The sequence below is a fragment of the Hippichthys cyanospilos genome, chromosome 7, assembly GCF_059441005.1.
Source record: "Hippichthys cyanospilos isolate Australia breed blue-spotted pipefish chromosome 7, RoL_Hcya_1.0, whole genome shotgun sequence".
Taxonomy (NCBI): domain Eukaryota; kingdom Metazoa; phylum Chordata; class Actinopteri; order Syngnathiformes; family Syngnathidae; genus Hippichthys; species Hippichthys cyanospilos.
Genome location: NC_142375.1, coordinates 8,739,577 through 8,763,131, shown reverse-complemented (window position 1 = coordinate 8,763,131; position 23,555 = coordinate 8,739,577). Strand labels below are relative to the sequence as shown.

Genomic DNA, 23,555 nt, shown 5'->3' with positions numbered 1-23,555 from the left:
CATTGTCTCTGGTGAAACATTTTACTCAACTATTTTCAGTTTTTGTAATATCATATAATAAATATTGATTAAGAAAAAGAATTGATGCCAAATGAAGCATGTGGCATGGTTATCTAGTATAACTATGGGATTAGCCTAAGGTATGACTGGGCGTCACCACTGAAGTGCATACTACTTTTTTTTAAACTGATGGGCAGAAGGGGTGGAGAAAAAAGTATAGCACAGGTTGTCTTGAGTTAATATTTCAAAATAATTGTTATTTGTGGACAATCAAGAGAGACCAATGTGGCGCCGTCAGGCATACTGTATTTCACTAGAGTGCATACCATGCATTTTTTTCCCCATTAAGACATCATCCATTTGGCTGAAGCAGAAAATATTTTAATCATTGTTAATGATCAATCATTCATAAAATTAATCACGGAGGTGCAAGTTATTATTTTTGCACTGAGGTGACCTTGACTGAGCCATCATTCTCGTCACGGTACATCTCGTGATTTTATATATATATATACATATATTACGTGCTATGACTTTTCCGGTTCTTGCTTTAATGCTTGGGGCTACACTACCAAAATATATTGTTAAAATACAGGAGAACAATTGATTAATATAAAATATAGGTCTAAAGATCCCTTGTTAGTTGTTTAAGAAAAACTAATGGAGATAAAAGGAGCACCGCATGAAAATCATTGAAACGATATTTTAATCTTGACTTTTTCCACAATACACTCAGTGTCACCCAGTTTGTCTTGTCTTAAAAGAAAATTGACAAATAACTCAGAGGTTTCCCAGTGACAGGAATGCATGTTTACCTTAAGGTCATGGATATTTTGACTCACACAGAGCTAATTATTGTATTTGCTTGTCGTTTCGTATTGTATGTGCAGTCCACCATGCATGTGTCTATGACTGATGCGGGTGTGACATTTGGACGTGAAAGTATTTCAACACTGATGAGGAACGACTCCACAAGTCTCAGTGAATGCAATCGTGCACATTTCTGCTCTGATGTATTTGAATCGAATACCCTTACTCTCGACCTTTGGCCTTTGCTTGGCTGATGTGAAATTGTCACCACCGTGTGTCATTTCTGTCACAGTAGTGAGCAAACATTCTGAGTGAACATTTTACGACATTTCTTGTATAGGAGTGTGTGTGTTAGTTCAAGCTGCTTGTTTTGTCTGGGAATCGATACGGAAGGTGGCAATTATGCATTCCGAGAGGGGTTGGGGTATGGTAGGGAAGTATTTCAAGAATGGTCATTCATTGAGAAATGATAAAATGTGGAATCACAAGTTTGACCTGTAATGGAGGCGGCTGAACCCCTCACCCACTGGCACCACCCGTGTGGTGATGGAGCGATTGCATGGAGTATGGAAGCCACATTCTTCTCTTTCAACCAAACCCCTCCCACATTACACTCTATATAATAACTCAAAGAGCCAAGCGATGTGCACAACTGCAGATCCTCTCCAGTATTCGTACGCGGTCCACATCCAGATTCTCCATCATGTCCCTGACTAGATCCTACGGCCAGAAAACGCTGAGCGTCTACGGAGGAGCCGGCGGCCACGGCACCCGCATCTCCTCCGCTCAGGCGAGCTACCTAACCGCTCCGGGTTTCAACCTGGCCGACGGGCTGGATCTCCACGTCGGCGCCAACGAGAAGGCCACCATGCAGAACCTGAACGACCGTCTGGCTTCTTACCTGGAGAAGGTGCGCACACTGGAGAAGGAGAACGAGCGCTTGGACAAGCAGATCAGGGAATGGTACCAGAGCAGAACTGTCATCAGCCATGACTACACCAACTACTTTGCCATCATTGATGACCTGAAGGATAAGGTAAAATCTGCCGAGCCATGTGTGTATATTGGACGTGGCATACTATGATGGCCCATACAACTCTCACCTCTGTTTAGAAGAGAGAAAGATATTGCATTGTAGTGTGTAACATCACATCACCAGTATCACATCAAATACTATTACATGGAAATCAAGAGTCAAGAGTTTTATTGTCATCTGCAAAGCAATACCACACAATGAAATTCTTATTCTGTTCACTCACTTCCCCGAGCAAACTACATTCCACAATAGAGCAAATAATAAAGTAGGCAATTAAACAAAACAAAAACAAACAAAAAAAGTGGAGTGGAGGAAACTAGACATATGAGGATGATAGTGCAAAATATCATGTAGTGCAAAATGCTATGTATTCAGCAGCTTTCCTGCACTGTGCAGGATTTGTAAGGTGCATGTGTGCATGCAGTAAAGGGACTGGTGATGAGGCAGATTAGTGCATGAGGGAATGGTTCAGAATCCAGATGGCCTGTGGGTGGAAACTGTTTGGGTCTGGCCCTCAGGCTCCTGTTGCATCTGCCTGATGGCAGCAGTTCTAACAGGTTATGTTGTGGGTGACTATTGTTTTTATAGGTAAAATCACACCATGAAACAAGTAACCCTGACCCTAACTGATCACAGAGTAATCCAGAAGGTGCTGAAGTATGGATCCACAAATTACTAGAGGTTCTCCGGGTCACGTCGTACATTTGCAACCATTTATTGATTGATGTGGATCAGTGGCATCAATTTTAACTGTCAATGAAAAAAATAATAAATAAATAAATAAAAGGTCCCACCCAGCAGGCCCATTTTTAGGAAGTATACACAAATTCCAAATGACTCCAAAAGTATGACAATATGGTAGGGATTCTCAGATCTCGATCACATGATCAGAAATCGGGCTTCATCACATCAATCTTTATGTTATTCTTATTTCTTTTCATTTTTAAGAGCTAGAAAAGTGCACGGATATGAAAGATTTGCAGAAAAAACTGAGTGTGCAATATGCATTATAGACAGTCAACTAAATACAGCCAAAGGAGGAACAATTAAATAATTTTGGATACTTGGTTGAAAGCACTGCTTCACTAGGCACAATTCTTTTTTGAATGAAATTTTGAAAGTAATTTGGAGACTTTTTTTTTTTTTAATCTCCCTGAGGTATCCAATCTGGACTTAGTATCACCAGATCCTCAGTCAGGTGACTTGGGTGCAAAATGGACTTAGTACCACCAGATCCTCAGTCAGGTGACTTGGGTGCAAAAAAAAAAAAAATTAAATGGGCACATCTATACAACAAGGTGTAAGTGAAAAGTTCATTTATTCATTTTTTTAACACATTGATTCCATCCTGCTGCAACCAATGAAGGTGTACCTACCTCGCCTTATGCTGGAATCGGTCGACGCCCCTATCGACTACTATCTTCAACCGAATTAATGAATTGTCAAATATGCAGTATGCTTTGAGGTGATGTGCTGTTCGATCAATAAGCTCTCAGGCTCTCTGACATGTTTTTGTTTCCTTGTCAGATCCGCGTTGCTGCCAGACTCAATGCCAAGTCAATTCTGGATATTGATAACGGCAAACTGGCCGCTGATGACTTCAAAATGAAGTGAGCGTGCCGTCTATGCGCTTATTGCGTACTTGACATCTGCCGCCTGAATCTCAGCCATCTCTGTGACGCTCTCAGGTATGAGAATGAGCTGGCCATGAGACTGATGGTAGAGGCTGATATCGCTGGGCTGAAGAAGGTGTTGGAAGAGATGAACTTGTGCAGAGTGGACCTGGAATGCCAAGTGGACGGCCTGAAGGATGAGCTCATCATGCTGAAGAACAACCACCAAGAGGTGAGAATGTCCTTCCGTGGTTTAAACAAAGGTGCTTGCACAAAATGAATGACTTGTATCTTGATCAATACATTCTTTTGCATGGCCAACACCCGTTAAGTGTTTGCACACAATTCTTTACCTAAGCATGTGTCGCCAAAACCATCCCTCTTCTATTCACTCTTCACTCTACGGTATGTGAAAAGTGCCACCAATTTGTCACAGTCTATTGTGGTTTCAGACATTCTTAAGTACACACAGGACCACACACCCCTCTGAGAACACTAAGGAAGTTGTATGTTTGAGGAATGTTTTTTCAAACTGTTCTACTTCTTTTAAAACTTACTCTAAATTGACTTACTTGCATTCTTCTTTGCTTTATTTAGCCCTATCTCACAGGCAGACACTTAAACGGCGGCTTGAGCGGAAATGGTTCATTTTTCACAAACCCAACACAATTTCTGAATTGAAAATCATTGTAAATACTTATAATGTCCAAAAAACAGCAACCAATATTGTGCCAGTCCTTTTTACAGTATATTGGTCACAGGTTGACGCGCACATGAGTAAGAATGCGTGTGTGACTTGGGCTACCAGTTGTTCACCATTTTAGATGACAACTGACTGTGAAAAGCCAAGTCAGGGACAATTATGACTATTTAATAGCTAGAAAGCAGGCTATGCCGTAGCGATCAATTTCTAATAGGCTACATGGAATACTCAATGGAAAATATTGTTTTTGAATTTGAGGAGGAGATTTTGACACACAGGAGCCGACAAAAACCTCAAACTAACGCACTGTGAAACAGTCATGAAATCCCTATTCGGAAATACCTGGCGACGAGAGGCTGCGTTATTGTACTCAAACTGCAGAGGATATTTAGTGATTAAACCGCTGTTTACCAATTACCAAATCACTTTTTAATCACAGTTGCGCTCTGCAAAGATGTTCCATAGGTTTCAAAGAGACGTTTCGATCTTTGCCCCCTGATCTTTAAAAATCTCAAATAGTTGCACAAACAGATTAGAAAAGAACCAGAACCAGGAAGAATATTAATTGAAAAGATCCCTCCTTTGACGCCTCGCAGGAATTGGCTCTGCTCAGGAGTCAGATGGGTGGCCAGGTTAATGTGGCCGTGGATGCGTCGCCCTCTCCGGACCTGAATGAGATTATGACAGAGATCAGAGAGCACTATGAGGCTATGATTGCCAAGAACCGCAAGGAGCTTGAGTCCTGGTACCATAACAAGGTAAAGAAAATATATAGCCAAAGGTGGGATTAAGATATTAGTTAAAACTTGTTTTGTTTAGTTCAGTTTAAGTTAGTTTTAACTCACACTGTGTCTGTGATGTGTATAGATTGCAGCAATAGAGCAGGAAGTGAGGACACAGACAGAGACTCTGGTCACATCCCGAACAGAAATCAAAGACCTGAAGAGCACCCTCCAGAGGCTTCAGATTGAACTGCAGTCCCATCTTAGCATGGTATGTGGCCTTGCACTTCCAAACGAATACGTGGTCTCACGTGAGCATACATCTCTTCACGCCTGCTATGTCTTTTCTGCGTAACCCAACCAGAAAGCATCCCTGGAGGGCTCTCTGGCCGAGACACAATCCCGCTACGCTGCACAGCTGGCAGGCCTGCAGAACATGGTCCTGAGCTTAGAGGAGCAGCTTTCCCAGCTCCACGCCACCATCACCAGCACTAAGCAAGAGTATGACATTCTATTGGACCTTAAAACTCGACTGGAACTGGAGATTGCAGAGTACAGGCGGCTGCTGGATGGAGAGGATGAAAGGTGAGCATGAGGCTAAATTCTGAAATTGAACAGAAGAAAGGAATGGTAGCGATCACAGCAACCTGAACTAATACGTTCTGCCTTTTCTTCTTTTTCAAACAGCTCGAAACAAGGTGAGTACCCGCAATTAATATTTACCAGCGCTAAGCCTACCAAGATTAAAAGACAAGGACTACATTTGCTCGTTCTTTTCTTTGCCACAGTGGTCACCAAGGTCATAACAGTGGTGGAGACGGTCGTGGACGGGAGAGTGGTTGAGAGCAGCAAGACTGTCGACGTAGATGTGGATCAGATAGAGTGATACTTTGGAAGAAAATCAACCCAATAAAGTTCAAGTGCAGTTGAAGTATGTGTGCTGGACTCATTTCTTTATGAATATTCACCTAAATATCAGAGTCCATAGACAAGACAGAATAGTATTCTGTGCTTGTGCTCATGACCATCGTGCCTGAAAATTTTGCAATCGTGCCACAAGCGCAACTGTAGAGTAGTAATGTTAAATGTGGTACTGGTTCTGTGAGGCCCTCCGTACATTGAGCCAGGTGAACACAATTAGTTACTTTGTGTATGTTGGCATGGTAACACCACTCCATGTTGGCCAAAAGCTTAAACAAGGTGTCATTATATTTTGAGTCAAGCATTACGTTTCAAAAACACTATTACAGGGATACAAAGCTGCAGGGCATTACTATGAATGTGGACCACAATGTACAACAGTACATGTCGCATTTCATTCATAAATATGAGGACAGCTTGTGACAATCCTTCTGAATCGTCGTAAAAATCAATTTTATTTTTGTGTGATTTTGATGTCACACTTCTCTTACACTGGAGCAAAACTCATGCGAACGTGGAATAAATAATCAAACAGACACGAGAAGTAAGTTAGCAGACAGGGAGCCTTTTATTTCATCATTGCATTTCTTTTAGATGAAAAGGTGGGCTTAAGGTGTCACGCCCCCTTTGATCTGCTGTCAGCTGTGTGAGGCAGCTTATGCGACGGTGGTTTTGGACGACACCACCTTGCCATCCACCATCTCCTCTGTGACCATTACCACCCTGGAGGAGCTGGTTTTGGCGGTACCAATGCTGGAAAAGGACAACGAGATCGAAGGCATTAAGTAGCAGTTCACAAAGCATGTGGTTCAGATTTAAGGATGCATTTTCAACTGGTCAAACACGCTGTAAGCCACTTTTGTCTTACCTGCCCTCTCCATCCATCAGTCTCCTGTACTCCGCAATTTCTCTCTCAAGTCTGGTCTTAATGTCGAGGAGCATGCAGTATTCGCTGTGTTGGCTTTCAATGTCAGCGCGCAGTTGCATCAGTTGGGCTTCAAGGTTCAACACCTGCTGCTGTAGTCCTTGGAGGATTCCGGAATATCGGGCTTCGGTTTCTGCTAACGTGTTTTCCAGGGATGCTTTCTGGAGGAGTGCATATAAGCGAGATTTTAGCCTTCAAGAATATGCATGAGAGTGCATAGCTAGAATATAGCTCCGCTCTTATTTACCATGCTAAGTTGAGACTGCAGTTCGATCTCCAAGCCCTGCAACGTGCGACGGATCTCAGAGATCTCCGATCTGGAAGTCTGGAGGGTTTCTGTGTTGGCAGCCATTTCCTTGTTCAGTGCCTCGGTCTGCGATGGAAATGGTAGGCGGTCAGTACCTTACTCCAATACATGCTAGAGAAAAGTCGACAAGGCTTCAGTGGGAATGACCTTGTTCTGGAACCACACTTCCAGATCCCTACGGTTCTTTGCGGCCACATTCTCATACTGCTCTCGGATCTCACTGATGGTTCTGGTCAGGTCGACCTGTGGTTTGGCGTCTACCTCTACGTTGATCTGTCCAGTCATCTGTGCTCTCATGGCCGCCATTTCCTGTCGTGTAGAATTGTTGGTAAGACACTGGACGGAAAGAAACTTGTAGTAAATCAGAGATAGAATACGAAAGGGTTTGCCGCTCACTTCCTCGTGGTTTCGTTTGAGGTGGACAAGCTCATCTTTGAGACCTTCAATCTGCATCTCCAGGTCTGAGCGGACCAGTGTCAGCTCATCCAACATCCTCTTCAGACCAGCAATATCTGACTCAACTGAGAGGCGCATAGCCAGCTCGTTGTCATACCTGAAAGACAGTCAGAAAATCACAGTAGACTCAAGAATATGTTCTTTCGCTTTGTAAAGCCACCCTCGGTGTCAGTGGAGACGCTTACTTGGTTTTGAAATCATCTGCTGCCAGTTTAGCGTTGTCAATGGCAAGGTAGATGCCTCCGTTGACGCGTGTGGCATCCTGGATCTGTTTGATTCAAGAACAGAGGAGGTTAGTGGCCTTTTGTGACTAGGACATACACATCGGATGGGCCGTGCATTCTTACCTTGCCCTGCAAGTCGTTGATGGTGACCTGATAAGCAGAGTAGTCACGGGCAAGTGGGGAGGCCTTGTTCTCCAAGAACTGACGGATCTTCAACTCCAGCTCGGCATTGGCTTTCTCAAGGCTGCGCACCTTGTCAAGGTAGGAGGACAGGCGGTCGTTCAGGTTCTGCATGGTCGCCTTCTCATTGGCTCCGACGTGGAAGTCCATGCCGTCGCCGAAGCCTGCACCCCCTCCCATGCCAAAACCGTAAGCGGCACCACCTCCCATGCCGTAAGCAGCACCACCTCCCATGCCGTATGCTGTGGAGATTCTTGAGCCGCCTCCGCCCGCACCTCCATAAACGCTCAGAGACTGGCCCTTACGAATACTGCCGGCCAGGTTTCCACCTCCGTAGGAGCGGGCAGAGAAAGAGGTCCTGGATAAGGATGACATTGTGCTGATTGGTTGGTGGTGTCTGTCTACCACAGAGAGGCGATGATGGAGTGAGATAGACGGCTCCTCCTGGGCTCCCCTTTTATGCGGCACGAGGCGGCCTCCGGTGAAAGGGGAGGCGTGTTGATGGGAGGAGCATTACCTAAGATGTCCGGCCTCACCCTTTGCACTAATCCCTTGGGTTAAATCACCCCATACATTTTGAAGAAGAAAGTGGAACGTGGAAAGCTGAAGTCATTCATTTGGACCACGTACAAAACGTAGGCCTCTTGTCGATGGCCCGCACCATTCTCATGAACTCTGGATCACTGTGACTGAAAACTGTTTTCAGATGATAACGATATTTCGTTGCTTCAAAGTATGAATAGTGAAAGGGCCGCACCCTCCCCTGTCAGCCTGAGGCTGCTTAGTCAGATCCAACCAGTTTGAAGTGTCAAGTCAGTGCGCTGACAGATGAGCTGTCAGTAAATTGCTTCCATGCTTAAACAAGCCAGCCATAGCCTTTGGGTTAATAGCTAAAACCTGTTATATAAGAAACAAGTCCTGCAAATTCATTAATAGAGAGAACCGTTTCACTCAACTCATTTCGCGCAAATATTAGCACGACCTCTTACAATTTTGCTTTCACGAAGGTTTCTCAGAAATTCAAGACAGTCGCTAAGTATTGAGGCTGATCCGGTTGATGCATACCAAATTCATTTTGTAAAATCGCAGACACTGTAAGAGCACATTTTGCATGGCATGCTATAGAAGGGAAACTGACAATTTCATTTCACTCCTCATGAATTTAAGGTAAACACCCTCCTTCAATGCAGTTGCTAACCTAAAATCTTGGTCTCCAGGTCAGATTTGCGTCTCTGAGATTATTGTTTGGAATACCACAATATACCACGTAATTGCTATATTATTCCATAGTTCTGCTCTGAGAGTCATTGCTTTGTGCTTACATAATGAGCGCAATCTGACTCCATTACTGTGACTGGTGGGTGCGGCAAAGGGGCAAATGGCTGATCCGAGCATGTCGCTGCTCTGGTCGAGTTGGTTTCAGGAACATGAGACATCAATTAAAAGAGCAAGGTGGCAAGTTGCTACCTGAGAGATTTCGCAATTTGCAACGCTGTGCAGCAAGTTCTCATGAGAATTGAGTGCTTGCATGAAAAGTTGGGGAGGATTAGGAAAACGACCATGGCTTTTGCAAGATTGCCTAAATGGCTTTTTGTGGTTTTAATAATCTGTCCTACATGCACAAGATAACTCCCCTCTCCCGTGTAGAACGGTTTGCAATTTGTCGAAATTTGATTTTTTTGAAGCTTAAATAGGCTCAGTATCCATTTGCTTTTTCTGTCTGATTTATGGATGCATGGAGCACAATAGTATAAACATTTGAGACCTTTTGAACACAGTTGCAAATACGTTTGAATATATTTACAAATCCAGTGGAATGCATGTGCAAATACATTTCAGCACATTTACAATTACCTGCAAATGCCATTATGTTTGAGCGAATTGGAAGGTATGTTTGTGAATATGTTCGAACATACTTTTTTTTTTGTAACCACTCACGAGTATGCTCAAATGTGAAGGAGGTGAATATTGTTTATCAATTATTATTATGGTTTTAGTATCACGTACAGCTGCAGTGCATGATTTCGGCTCAGCATTTTTTTCCCCTTCATCCAATCAGGCATGGGCAAGCGCAAGTCAATATTACATGGCAGAATGGCAATTTGGGAAAACAAAAAATAGAATCTGCCTTCAACTATGTTTGAACGTATTCATACATTTGGACATATTGGCAAATATGATCGAACGTATTCGTAAATACATTTAAATGAGTTTGCCTGTCAAAATTGCTTAGTCCTCATTACCAGTTCCATTCTTCCATAGAGATCGCATACATTGCTGAAATTGCAATGACAAATTACCATTTCATTTTGCAAATTAGAACAGACAGCATTGGCATTTTTTTTCAAGGTACCGGCTTGTTTTTCAAGAATAGTGGTTAATCTTAGGAGAAGGGGATCATGGACACTCGGTTAAATGAAAGTCACAAGGACACGGATAATAAAGAAGAACAGAAGCTGGCAATTTATAAGATCAGTAATGGGAAGTATTACATGACTGTGAAATCAAATCAAGCTCAGGTTGTTGTACGAATAAAATCATACATCGTCTCCATGTCATGCGCTTCTTTTAGACAACCTTTTCCAAGGCAATGCCACATAAAACACGGGGATGATAATTGAAAACCTTTCCTGCAGAAATATATTAGTTTTGATTATTAGATGAGCTCCCTATGAAAAGGAATGATTGTCTTTATCTTAATTGTTTTGTCCTGATCTTCAAACTGAAGTTTTTTGTTTTTTTATTTTAATTTAGTGTCTGTAGTGTCTAACACGTAACCTGTGTCAACTGGTCCAAATTTGCAAATAAATGGGAGCGTCTCAAAAGTCTGACAACAGCTGGCCTGTTCATTGAGCTGAGCAATAATGCACATTTATGTCAGGATATTTCTATGGTGCCTCTGAGCAAGTTAAGCAAATCAAGATACTTTGCGTGAAGCAACGAGTCACGACCAGTTGCACACGCTCTTGCTTGAATGCCAAAGTGAACAGCAACATTGGTATGTCAGGCATTAGTGCAAGGTGTGGCCGGAATCTCAGAGTGAAGCAAACTCGCAATTTGGTTTGAGGTTTTAAACATTTCCTGCAGCATATTTTTAATTCATTGTGGACACTCCTAATTAATAAATATGTAAGCAAAACAATTTACTGGGTTTTGGTGGGCTCCTGCTTGAAAAGCCAACATCGCTCCACAAAGTTCTCCCTTGGCCAAAAAAGTTTGAAAAGAGCATTTGAAGCAATAATATGGTAATAGGTGACTGAAGCAAAATTTTTGCCGTATTTTTACAATTTAAAACTAACCAAAACGTGTACCAAGTCCACAGCTAATCAATGAAGGGTGACAGTCACCTGTTGTGCAGTCTGTTGCCAGTCAGTCCGAGACTTGAGTTTGACAACTGTGCACTACATCTTCAGCGACAGATGACATTATTTGCCCAAAGCAAAGGTGTAACATGAAAATATCTCAGAATTAACATCATACCTGTAGAGAAAGGTTTTGTTAACAGCTTTAACGGATTAAAAAGAAAAAAAAAAATTTGCTCTGCTGTGGGAGTGTCCATTGAATGTGCTGAAATCATTACCTACTCAATCGTCAACCAACCAAGATGGATGTGATGAAGTGACTTCATCTAGTATCATCTCTTTGGGATGGATGCACGCATATGGCTGAAAGTGAGCTCCTCTAAGGGAGCCATGTCAAACACACTATTTGATGGAAAGATGGATGTTTGGTTCATATGCATAGCGTGGTAGCTAATTGCACTAGTGAATTGCTAATTGCAAATTGCGTGGCATTGTTAGATTTAACTTACCAGGCTTGAATTTGATTTAAAATGAGTGGATGAAAATACTCATTGTTTATTAGCGATATGAATTAGTAGACACAAACAAAATTTGCCTGTGCTAAACTGTGAGCAATTGAGATTAGCACAAGCATGCAATGTTGACCAATTAAGGTCAACGAGGCCAACTACCATTTTGTTTGCTGCTACATAAAGTTATATCATATGCATATTACAAAAAGGGCTTCAAAGGTATTGCATGAGTAAACTTTCAAAGGAAGCAGTCTGTTAGCTTACAACCAGGTCAATAACTTCCCATTAGTCTTCTTTTCCTGCTGCTTCTTCTTGATGTGCAGATTGGGTGCATTGTATGCAAATATGCTCTCTACTAGTTCATTTGAACACCTACACTAATGTAGATTTTTTTATTGTGACAGTTTATATTCTTGGATAATGCAGTGCTAGTGCTTTTTTGGAAGTTCACAGTTTTCTTTATTGTCTTTTGACAAGTTCCATGTGCTAATACTGTCTTTAATGAAAGCCTGCTAACTACTAGATCAGCAAGTATTTTTAGCATACAAACACCACCAGCAATTTTTAACATTATTTTATTTGTGTCACTCATCGTTGAAAAAATCCCAAACTTGTGTTATTAATTTTTTGTGGGGCCTATGTCTGAAGCCACCACCACAATACTGCGTGCGTCTGCAAGAGAGGTCAGCGAAGTGGTGGTACAAACATAATTTTCAGTCGACCTATTTTTTTAAAGTGGGCTTACCCAACTTGGTCAACTTTTTAGCTTGCTCTGAAAGGCACATCGTAATTTGTCAAACAACCTTCGATGAGAACCAAGGTGCCCAAGATGTTATAGTGTATAGTAAAACTGAAATGGTGAAAACGCAGTTGTGTGCTAAAACTTCAAAACTGCGTGCTACATTTGTCTTCGACATTACACACGCTTGTGGCAATTATTATTAAGGTCAGTATGTGTAATCCATTTTGGGAAAAAAATCTATAAATTCCCCTTACAGGGCCTTTATAATGGTTATTCCCAATCTATGTTTCTTTTTTTCAAGCATATGCACTTGTCCTCACATACAAAGAGTGACTTTAAATTCCCTTTGCGATACGAATTGCTCGGTAGTCACAAAAGAAAATTGCAGCTTCAGGGCAGAGCAGTTAGAACACGTCAAAAATGTGCTGTGTGTCCTGAGCTGCAAGTGAGAGACAACCAGAGGTGCTTTTTGTTGGGTGCAGAATGCTCATGTTGGAGACAATTGGAACATAAGACATGAAAGTTCTCCTCCTGGTAAAACAGACCATTTGCTACAAACGCTCATGGTCAACATGCTCCCTCCAGTGCAACAGGTTTTATGAACCTCCACACATGTTTTCTTTCATTTAAACCCTGCAATTGGTCGACATGAACGAGAAATCTACATTACATCAACTTTTGACCCATTTAGGAGAAAGTAAGCATTTTAGGCTCGCAGTGAACGTAACAAGAGCTGTTTTCTTTGTCGGCTTTTAAAAAAGCTACACTTGAATTCAGGTTCAGACAGGTTTGTGTGGTACGATGACATAGCCTGCAGGCGTTGGCTCCTCCCTTCACTACCTTGAATGATTTATGCAGCACTGCTTGCATGCTCTCAGAGGTCTGGAAATTTCCAGTATGGATTGCAAAAGATGTGAGCAAAACTATTGTTGATTCACTTGCATCATTTATATGAATAAAATCAAAGCATCACTTGTATCAGAAAATGGACAGCTGCAACTGCACCGTTGATAATATTGCTGCTGTTTTTTGCGACTGCTAGTGTTGCACAGATGCACCGTTCTATTGTTTTATACTGCATGCAATTATGCGGATTGTTTGTGGTTCGGTCCACATTGGCTTCTGCATATAGTACGGCATCTATTTGCTCATGCAGTTTGCCATTCACATCTGTACAGTATACTTATCTTTCAAGGTGCCACAAACATTGCTACAGCTCATTCTGCTCCGTCTCACTGCCTTATGTTGAAAATCTGCACATGGATATTTTTACTTATTTAATATGATTGTCATGTGTCGCGACTATCCAAGGTGCAAAGCAAGTACATCGCTTATAAAGGCTTAGTCTATTCTATTCTATTCTATTCTATTCTACCCTTTTGATTCAAAAGGCTTTATGTAAGGTAAATATTACAATGAAATTGCTGGTAAAGGCTTTATAAAAAGAACTTTGAACTTTCTTTGCACACAAAAACCTTCCATGCATTTTATACAGCGTCACTTCTGTGGGAAAACATTTTAAACACTTAATTTTTATATAACATTAAAAGGGGATTGACATATTTTTTAGCTAATGTGCCGCATGTTGTGTCTTGTGCAGGAGAGTTATCCAGTTTGCTCATAAAGGTGAGGTGCATTCTTTGTACAAAGCGCTCGCGGGTGTCTTGGCTGATGAGTAGCCTCATCTTGTTGAAGCAGGTTCAGTCATTGGGTTGAAAGACATGAGCGGTTATTTAATGTCTTCGCCATCAGGTCAGGTCAGCACTCTTTCCTCTCACTACTTAGATAATCCAGTGCACTAATAGAATGACTAGCGAAATAGTAGTGTCTCATAAAATAATAGCAATAATAATTGCACTACTATATACAATGTCCCTCTATCAGGACAACTTTGCCAGACCAGTGGGTTACTTACATACAGAGGGAAAAACTGCGCACTAACTATTGAATAGATGTTGAATTGCATAATTGAATAATTTGACTGTCGTCGACTAGTGTGCAGTTTTGCCTCACTAGTGAGGCAATTCTCTTACCAGAAGTCTCCTAAGCCAGCCAGTCGTGTAAACGCAAACCATTATTATGTCATTCTACAAGTGTGTTGACTTGTCTTACTAGTAACAGCAAAGAACCAAAAAAAAAAAAAGTTGGATGCATTGAATAAACGATTAAAAAAGCTTACATAAATGTGAATGTGGTGGGTGGGTTATCCTTCTGACTCTTTTTTTTCGCCTTATGTTTGGGGACGTGACACACTCCCCATCCTCCTTGAACTGGGTGTAGCTATAAACTCCGGAGTTCGTTTTGGAAAGACAAACTTGTCATCTAGTGGCCAAGAGCGCTCACTGCATGCTGTAATTTTTTCATTAGACTATACAGATGAAATATTTCTCCATTTCTCGGTATACACAAAAACAATTTTCCCACTTTGGCTAATCATTACACTCACCTGTTGTTGACCTTTAGTGTTTTGTTTTGTTTTGTTTTGTTTTGTTTTGTTTTTTCAAAAGTGGGCCTAACACACAACAAGAAAGTTTAAGTGTGATTGGGTGCGCCATATGCAACTGTCTGGCAACCAGTTCAAAGTGTCCCCTGCCTACAGCCCAAAGTCAGCTGGGATAGGCACCAGCAAGCCTGCCACCCTTGTGAGGATAAGCGGCATAAGCGGAAACAACAAGAAAGTTGCATTCAATAAGAACATACCTACTTCTGTCGATATGGCTTTTTGTAAAAGGGTGGGATTCTTTTTTTGTGTGTATTATTAATGAATAATTGTTGTTTTTTGTTATTGTCTGTTGTAAGTTTGGTGTAGTATTTTCTTTTCTTTTATTTTCTTAAGTTTAGTATTCAATTTTGCTGCCATGGTGTTCACTATTAAAGTAGATGTAGTAGAACTTTTAGTCACCTAGTATCGCTGGGAACTTATAACGGCAATGCACTCTGATGGCTGGAATGGCCTACACAGGTTTTTTCTACTGCGATCAGGCGCCTCCACAAAGAGGCGCTATTTCACCACACAATCTACAATCTACTCGTAAGGATTGGTAGTTTATCTTCATGCAATACAATTCTCTAAAAAAAGACTCATTTTTCGGTTGCTCGTGGTTAAAATTTATTTATTTTGATCCCTCCAAAATATTTAACTGATACAGGATAAAAATAAATAAATAAAAACAGAGTAGGCCTACAATGATTTGCAAATCATTTTTCTGTTTGTTTGTTTTATGTCTTGCAATAAAGCTTCCCAGGAAAAGCTGTGACAGCACTGTGCGCATACATAAACCTTCAGCTGGCAAACAGTCCAAGGACTCTCATTTTTGCACTTCATAATGTGCCTAACATTTTCAACGGAACAAAGGTTGAGAATGCAGTCTGGAACCAACACTCTTCTTTTATAAAGCCATGCTGTTGTCATGCATGCAGAACGTGGCTTGGCATTGTCTTGACAAAAATGAGCTGGGACGTCCATGAAAAAAGATATTGCTTGGCTGGCAGCACGTGGTGCATTCACAGATGGTCAGCTTACCCATGCCATGGGCACTAATACTATCAAGACAATCACAGATGCTGGCTTTTGAACGTAATACTAATATAAATCCAGGCGATAGTTTTCAACTTTGGACCAGAAAATGCAAGTTCAATGATTTCCATAATCAGCTTGAAATGTGGACTCATCAAACCACAGCACTTCCCATTTTGTCTCAGTCCATCTTTGAATGCGCTCTGTCTCAAGAAGCCAGCTGTCTTTCTGAGTGTTATGTGTCTTTCACGTTGCATTTTAGAGTTTTAAATTGCATTTGCGAATGTAACAACAAACTTGAGGATGGAAATGTCTTGACATAATAATAGCAGTTTTGAAGCTGTTTAAATTGTTAATGTTGTTTTTCGGCCCAGCCGCGTTAGGCCATCTCAATAAAGTCTATGTTCTAATTTGCTGACAACGATGCCACTTGGTATGACGCCCGCCGTCTCGACCTGTCTGCCTGACCACACGTTTGCCTACCGCCCAACGTAACATTTGCCTGCACTTGATTCAACCTGCCCGTCTCCTGCCGCTTTTGCCTCCGTGTACAAGCCGGCTACTGTGGCTTTCGACGGCTCTCGACTCCTACCTGACTCAAGCGTGCTCTTAGGTCTGCTCCCACCCCCTTGCTTCCTTTCATGCATTGTCATTGCTTTGGTTTGTGGTCCTGTCAGTAAGTCCGGTCCTGTTTTATAGTTGCAGCCTATATTTTGCCACGTTTCCCTTTTTGTTTGATTTTCAAAGAATAAACATAGTTTGTTTTGAGTTAATCCTACACGTGGGTCCCGCTTTTGCTGCCAAGACTGAAAAGGAGTTGCAAATCATAGTATTCTGTTTTTGTTTGTTTGTTTGTTTTTTTAACTTACGTTTTACACAACATCTCAAAGTACTTGGAATTGGAATTTGGTCATTTTGTTTTACTATGCCGGGTAAAATGTTTCTTGTTGTTCTCTCTCAAATCTGTTGCTAGGATGTACTCATTTGTGTAAGGCACTGTTTTCCATACCTATATGTCTGTTAACTTGTAACCCAGTATAAAGTGTTGCTATCATTCTGACGGTTTCCAGAAATAAGAACATGATGATACAAGACATACACCATCATTCGGCAGCAAAGCACTTTTAATTTGTATTGTTGTGGTTTTCGTGTCAAATATCCCAAATTTTCATCAGACAAATCAAGGTATTCATTTGTGCATGTTACGTTCAGAACAATAAATTTTTTTAAAAATCTAATCCAAATGGTTAGTTTGCACACTCATTATAAAGACACGTGTTGTTTTATGTGATTTCACTTATTTGCATCCAAATATTGAGCAAATTGCCGATCATTTTTCTTTCAACTGCTGCATAAGCACATTTAAAAAAGGAGACTATAAGATTGTCAATACAGCTCTTCTTCTTTGTGTTTTTCAGGGTGAGAGAACAGCAGACCGTTGCGTACTAAGAGAAGAAAATGCTTCATTTATCGTCTACATATCCTGTCTCTGAGTGTCCACGCTGGTGGACACCACCCTGCCGTCGACGATTTGTTCCACGATGGTCTTCACTCTTCTCTCCACAACGGGCTTGTGTTCTGCAGGGGTGGAGGAAAAAAGAAGTCAGGAGGCCATCCGCAACTACTTGCGCTGTCATTTCATGGATGGAAGATTGACCGTCGCTTACCTTCCATCTGCACCACCTTGCTGATGACCAAAGGCCTTCAAAGAGAGAGGACAGTGTGTCATGAGCAAGGTCGACCATGTCTTACGTGGATTAGAATGGATGATCTCTCACTTTTTCTGCTCATAGGTTTCTCCTTCGAGCAGACGGCGGTATTCAGCGATCTCCTTCTCCAGCCTCATCTTGATGTCCAGCAGCAGGTTGTACTCGGTCTTCTGTTGCTCGATGGACACTTTGAGATTTCCTAGCTCTACCTCCAGGCCGTTGATGGTCAGCTGCAGTTGGCTAAGCTGAGAGCTGTATCGCATCTTGGTTTCCTCGAGGTTCTGACGAAGACATTCGATCTGGAGGAGGAAGAGGAAGGCCTGAGTGTAGCGGCTATGTGTCGGCACGTGAGGCCGACAGGAAGGCGGCCTACCTCTGCAAGGATGCCCTGGTATGTGATCTCCAAACTCTGGTATGTCCGCTTCAGTTCCGAGAGTTGAGACGAGAAAGTCTTTACCTCTGTGGTGAAACCTTTGATTTCGGACTGAAGGGATTCCATCTATAACGCACACAAACAAACACGTTACATTCCCCGTCTGCACACCTTCCATCCAAGCGTGCGTAATGTCTGATACCACCAGCTTGGTGGGCGGGATTAAAAAACAAGTGATTCGTGTGTGCGCGATCTCCCATCTCACCTTAGCTTGATACCATCTTTCCAGTTCCTGCTTGTTCTTCAACGCCAAAGCTTCGTACTGTTCCCTCACTTCTTGAAGGATCTTCGAAAGGTCCACAGACGACGCGCTGTCCACTTCTACATTAACGTTACCAGTGTATTGAAGTCTTGCCGCGTTCATCTCCTGCATCGTAGAAAGATATTTGTGTAAGCTCATTTTCAAATGCTGCAAGGATGGCAGCAGAAGCAGTTCATCTGAAACACATGAGCAAACCTCCTCATGAATCCTCTTGAGTTGTGCCAGTTGGTCCTTCAGATTCTCTATCTGCATTTTCAGGTCACTGATGGTAACAACCATGTTGTCCCGGACCCCCCGAAGACGAACCAAATCAGACTCCACCATTGCGCGCGTGTTCATCTCCACCTCATACCTTACAGAAAAGAAAGCTTGCTTTTTATGCAACCTGACACACGAAATGCCGCTGAGAATTCAACTCCATGATCTTGCAACTTACTTCATTTTGAAGTCGTCCGCCGCCAGTTGAGCGTTGTCAATCTGCAGGATGATGCTCTGATTCTCTGCATACCTCCGTGCAATCTAAAAGAGAAGAATGACACTCTTAATGTAGTGGCAGTACCCGGAAAAGCTCTTACAAGTACGGGAGTAACATGGCAACTCCACAAAGGAAGCACATATTTCATTCCAGAACCTCAGAACAGCGACACAAAGGTGCTAACCACTAGTCTGTTACCTCGTGATGTGCATGCTAAATCTGGCAAGGTAAAGGTTTATTTCCAAGGAAAAATCATCTCAAACTTTTCTTGTGATTTACTATTTGAAATATTGTGGTTTATTTCAAAAATGAAGTGTGGACCTGTTATGTGTCTATTTCATATACTCGAAAAACAGTTGGACCAACCCAGTATTTTGATCAATTTGACCCAACTTTCTGTCATGTTTTGTTCAGAATAAACCTATTCTTGAGGCTGTCCTGTACAAAACGAAGCATTTTTGTTTTTGTGGTGCAAAACAACTCAGAAAGGTAGTCAAGTCGACCCAAATGCTGGGTCAGTTCCTTTTTTATTTGAGACATAATTGGGTTTTTAGAGTGTATTTGTCTCAGTATTGGTCCGTGATGCTTTCAAATAACTGTCTGACACAGACAGATATAATGGCACAACCTCAGTTGTAAACTATGTATATATGCAAATGGAAAGAAAAAGTGATTGAGGCGCATGCTCCACCCAGCCACTTCATACCGGTTTCCCATTAAGTTTAATGGTGGATAATGAGTCTAGACTTGGCCTTTCATCCTTTTTTTTTTTTTTTTTTTTTTTTGCATAGCAGAAACAGTCACCTGGGCTCGCAAGTCATTGATGGTGACAAAGTAGGCGGTGAAGTCCCTGGCAATGGGAGACCTCTTCTCATAGAACTCTCTGATCTGCATCTCCAACTTCCTGTTGGCAGCTTCCAGAGAGCGTACCTGCAAACACATGACAATTACAGACAATTAACAAGTCGTTAAGTCCTCGGTTGGAATAATCATTTCCTTGAGAACATTTCTGTTCCAGCGTGTGATTGACATCAATATAGCATTAGCCCAGCTGTAAATGATATTTTTACTATTGTTATATTAAATTTTATGAATGCTGTCAGCATTAAAACAACAAACAGTTTTGAACAAGCGATCGAAACAGTCTGTAAAAGAGGAAAGAAAGCACGATCATTAAAAGCACTGTTTTGGCAGTGCATCGTCATTGGTATTGATGTGAACCAAAGAGATTTTGCTCGTTGTCATGAAATACCATGGGAGATGACCATCAAACTCTTTTGAGCTATTTCTATTGTCAACATAAACTGTACTCAGTACCAATACAAGTTGTAGCATGTCTTAAAATGAAGGAGAAACAGGGTTGCTCTAGAGTTTTTTTTTTGTCATCCTTCTACACTTTCAAAACGGGTAAACGAAGTATACAAATGTTGCAAATTTAATAGCCGGCGTGCGCATACATGGGCACACTCTTATTTAATGGCAAGACAAAGCGTGCTCAAACTTGAATGTTTTGAAATGCTCGGATTCAATCCCGAAGCTCGTGACAAAATGATTAGGGACTATTTTCGAAAGCGTTTCAAGTAGGAGAAGACAAAGAAGGTCAGCCGCATCTTGCTTTAGGTGTCTCTGAGCACTTGCCTTATTCAGGTAGGAGGCCAGGCGGTCATTGAGGTTCTGCATGGTGGACTTCTCATTGGCCCCCAGCGTGTCCATACCGTAGGAGCCGCCCCCACCATAGGCGAGGACGACGTTGGCCTGGGAGATACGGGTGTCGTAGCCGCCGGCGCCCGCATACACGCTGGGTGCGCGGCCACGGTAGATACCGCTGGACATGGACGCCTGGCTTCCCCCGCCCAGCACTCGGGTCCCGCCGATGCCCATGGTGCTGACGGAGGAGATGCTGCGGGCGCTGGTGCCTGAGCGGCCTAGGACGAGAGACATGGTGAAGAGGTGTAGGTGGAGGCTGAAGTTTAAGTCAACGAGGAGTGACTGCGGACAGCTCCAGTGGACATTTTATAGAGTGCCTGCAGATGCCACAGCTATGTTTGGTATGCTGATAATAGTTTTCTGCGCTTAATAGGTGTGAACAACTCCTGGTGGCAGGTTGTCGGTCAAGTTCAGCGGCTTTATGTCTGCCTCTGATAAGCTGAGCCAAATAACACATTTAAGGAGTAAATGTTTTCAACTGAGTCTGACTGGTTGGGTAACAATTCGCATGACGCCCTTTTCCTTTTTTCTTTTTATGATGGTGTTTCATAAGAACAAACGATTGGGCACCAACTAATAACTGAATTAAAAAAAAAAAAAATCATCTTTTTTTTCCTTGTGTCAAATCCATGCGATTGTATTATATTTTGCACGGCTGGTGTATTCCAAACTTTATTAAGCAGAGGCATACCATCAAGCGTCAAAAAATGTAGCTACGGTTTGTACTGAAATAATAATGACTGAAACTATAATGACCTTGTCTCATTTTATCCGGCCTGGCCGTGGTTAGATGAAAGCAATCTACCCAGTCCCAGACATATTCTGGATTTTGGTTGTCTTAGTCCAAAAATAGTTGTAGAAAACTATGTTTTGTCTTAACCCATCCAATATGGTCCAAATATTCTTTTATATTTGGGTTATATTCAGCCCACCCAATCGAGTCCAAATGTTGCACAAGAATAGACATTAAAAATCAGCTAGTGCTTTTGCCTATTCAATTAGGTCCACATTTTGCAGCAATTAAATGTGTAAATACCAAAACCTACCATGATCCATTTTTTCAAGGGTGTTTCTTCTAAAGTATACCTTGCTTGTCGTCTTGGACTGTATAAGATGTTTGCAAAGTGTTTTTAGAGTAACACAACTGACCTCAATTTTTGCTGAATGGGAAAGCTTTTATTCCTATGGATTGAGCGGCACCTTTCTGTGGGTCTCGGAAATAACTTTTGGTATTGTATAATTTAAGGGCCGAATGTTGGTGAGTCAAAGTTCGCGGCTTTTTTTTTTTTTTTTTTTTAATGTGGGCAGGGTTTTCCCAACGTCACAAAATTGCCTTGCAACAAGAGCAATACAGGTGAACGTTTGCGACCTTGAATGAACCCAAATGAGATCAAAAGAGGCGCTTGAAAATAGTAATATTGCAAGCTTTGTAGAAAATAGTTGTTGAAAAATCTGATTAATCACTGTTAATTATGGAACATTTTAAATATATATATAAAATTCTCTAAAATTGTACATAATTCAGAAAAACATATTTTAAGTTTTACCACATCAAATGAATTTTTCAAAAGCAATAGCATTGGAAGGAGATCACTGGAGAGTAAATCACACAAATGAGACTGATCTCAGAATGCCTTTGAGGAATCATTTTATCTAGGCAAAGCATTTCGGTAGCGAAATGGCGCCAGCTCAGTTTACTGCTGTAAATTGAAATGTTCATCAAGTTCCTACAATGGAAAAGGGACTTATGAGGTTATTCTTATAAGCAGCTGAGAAAATGCTTGCCTTGCATTTTAATTGCATTAATGTAATTAATGTTCCACATAAAAATACAAGAGCATAAGATGTCTGTTGGGATTTCAGTTGATAATATGAATAAAAATAGCAGTCACTGCAGCATTTACTGTAGATGATGCCTCCTCAAGGAATATCCTTGTGCGTTTTTATTTTTTCACGGACCCATTTATTGTTGCCTTTTATAGCTTGCAGGTCTCAATTACTTGTAATGGGCTGAAAGTATCAACGGGACTACTGTGAATGCTTTCTATGAGAAGCCAGATGAGAACTTTATCACGTAAAAAAAAAAAACAGTCTAGGAAGCAATAACATATTGTTTATATTTTCAAGACGAATGAGACAAATAATTGCATATTTTAAAAATACTCATAGGTCTAGTTATCATGAAATGGTATTACACTTCTCTGGAGGCAGCCATGTTTGTTATAGCTATGGACAATGGTAAATGCTGTCCTGCTGCCCGTAATGAAAAACGGCCTAAATCTTACACACCATCCCTTTCATGCATTGATGCTTAAAAATGAAAAAAGTCACAGAAGTTGAGCAGATTTCGACGTACAGGGCAAAGAACAGGAGTAAGGACCAAGATGGGGATGGAAGACGGATCTGTGGGTTTTGCATCAAAGACAACCATGCTATTCAAGAGGGAAAGGGTGCCGCCCAATAAAAATGATGAAATGCAAGCACACAAAAAGCAAAAAAGCCTTTGCGGTATTAATTGGAAACCTTTAATTCCGTGGCTGCCAATTTGTCTCATGAGGCACATTTCTGAATCGTAGTTGAGCATCAACTGCTTTTCTGCTTACAAAAATAATTAATTAAATTCAATTAATTCGCAAAAGCGAAGGTCGGTTCTGTGGCCGCTCGCATTCTTTTCACCGAAAACCCCGCTTTGGCTCACGCCCTTCATTGCTGTCAAGCCACATTAACTATCATGGCATTTGATCACTGCCTCGGCTGGGGAAGTTCAGCTAAGCTCTAACAACTCTGTGTATCTACCTAAATGTGCATCGTATATTACTGCAATAACTTTGCTCAAGGCATGCATTTTTAACTACAATAATTGGCTTTTAATAGATTTTTGAATGACTCAAAAGTCAAGTTGGTGTTTTTTGGAGGGGGAATCAAATCAGACAGAGTGTCGCACCTGTCACACTTGTTACTGAAAACATTATTAAAAACATTTCAAAGAGGTTTTTAGA

The 23,555-nt window shown here is 41.5% G+C and overlaps 3 protein-coding genes across 3 annotated transcripts; 1 reads left to right on the top strand and 2 right to left on the bottom strand.

Moving 5' to 3' along the window:
• The first annotated feature begins 1,450 nt into the window (after positions 1-1,450).
• On the top strand, positions 1,451-5,815 carry krt98 (keratin 98). Its single transcript, XM_088418762.1, has 8 exons — positions 1,451-1,846; positions 3,374-3,456; positions 3,535-3,691; positions 4,759-4,920; positions 5,030-5,155; positions 5,249-5,469; positions 5,572-5,582; positions 5,673-5,815. The coding sequence occupies exons 1-8, from the start codon at positions 1,514-1,516 to the stop codon at positions 5,768-5,770; spliced, it is 1,191 nt and encodes a 396-aa protein (XP_088274888.1). The 5' UTR covers positions 1,451-1,513; the 3' UTR covers positions 5,771-5,815.
• A 535-nt stretch (positions 5,816-6,350) lies between these two features.
• On the bottom strand, positions 6,351-8,343 carry krt15 (keratin 15). The gene is made up of 7 exons (XM_088418763.1): positions 7,841-8,343; positions 7,679-7,761; positions 7,434-7,590; positions 7,185-7,346; positions 6,978-7,103; positions 6,674-6,891; positions 6,351-6,558 (listed from the first exon to the last, which is right to left on the bottom strand). Exons 1-7 carry the CDS (start codon positions 8,270-8,272, stop codon positions 6,462-6,464), a joined length of 1,275 nt encoding a protein of 424 aa, XP_088274889.1. The 5' UTR covers positions 8,273-8,343; the 3' UTR covers positions 6,351-6,461.
• An 8,733-nt stretch (positions 8,344-17,076) lies between these two features.
• On the bottom strand, positions 17,077-20,882 carry LOC148420917 (keratin, type I cytoskeletal 20-like). Its single transcript, XM_088418761.1, has 9 exons — positions 20,488-20,882; positions 19,654-19,779; positions 18,811-18,893; positions 18,570-18,726; positions 18,318-18,479; positions 18,053-18,178; positions 17,749-17,978; positions 17,638-17,672; positions 17,077-17,548 (listed from the first exon to the last, which is right to left on the bottom strand). Exons 1-9 carry the CDS (start codon positions 20,788-20,790, stop codon positions 17,445-17,447), a joined length of 1,326 nt encoding a protein of 441 aa, XP_088274887.1. The 5' UTR covers positions 20,791-20,882; the 3' UTR covers positions 17,077-17,444.
• Between the last annotated feature and the right edge of the window lie 2,673 nt (positions 20,883-23,555).

Coding starts and splice junctions, on each gene's coding strand:
- krt98 (XM_088418762.1), top strand. CDS start 1,514: ATGTCCCTGACTAGATCCTACGGCCAGAAAACGCTGAGCGTCTACGGA. Junction 1,847..3,373: donor TTGATGACCTGAAGGATAAG/GTAAAATCTGCC, acceptor TTTCCTTGTCAG/ATCCGCGTTGCTGCCAGACT. Junction 3,457..3,534: donor GCTGATGACTTCAAAATGAA/GTGAGCGTGCCG, acceptor TGACGCTCTCAG/GTATGAGAATGAGCTGGCCA.
- LOC148420917 (XM_088418761.1), bottom strand. CDS start 20,790: ATGTCTCTCGTCCTAGGCCGCTCAGGCACCAGCGCCCGCAGCATCTCC. Junction 18,894..19,653: donor TCAATGACTTGCGAGCCCAG/GTGACTGTTTCT, acceptor CTTCTCTTTTAG/ATTGCACGGAGGTATGCAGA. Junction 18,179..18,317: donor AAAGATGGTATCAAGCTAAG/GTGAGATGGGAG, acceptor TGTGCGTTATAG/ATGGAATCCCTTCAGTCCGA.
- krt15 (XM_088418763.1), bottom strand. CDS start 8,272: ATGTCATCCTTATCCAGGACCTCTTTCTCTGCCCGCTCCTACGGAGGT. Junction 7,762..7,840: donor TCAACGACTTGCAGGGCAAG/GTAAGAATGCAC, acceptor TGAATCAAACAG/ATCCAGGATGCCACACGCGT. Junction 7,104..7,184: donor AAGTGTGGTTCCAGAACAAG/GTCATTCCCACT, acceptor TTTCCATCGCAG/ACCGAGGCACTGAACAAGGA.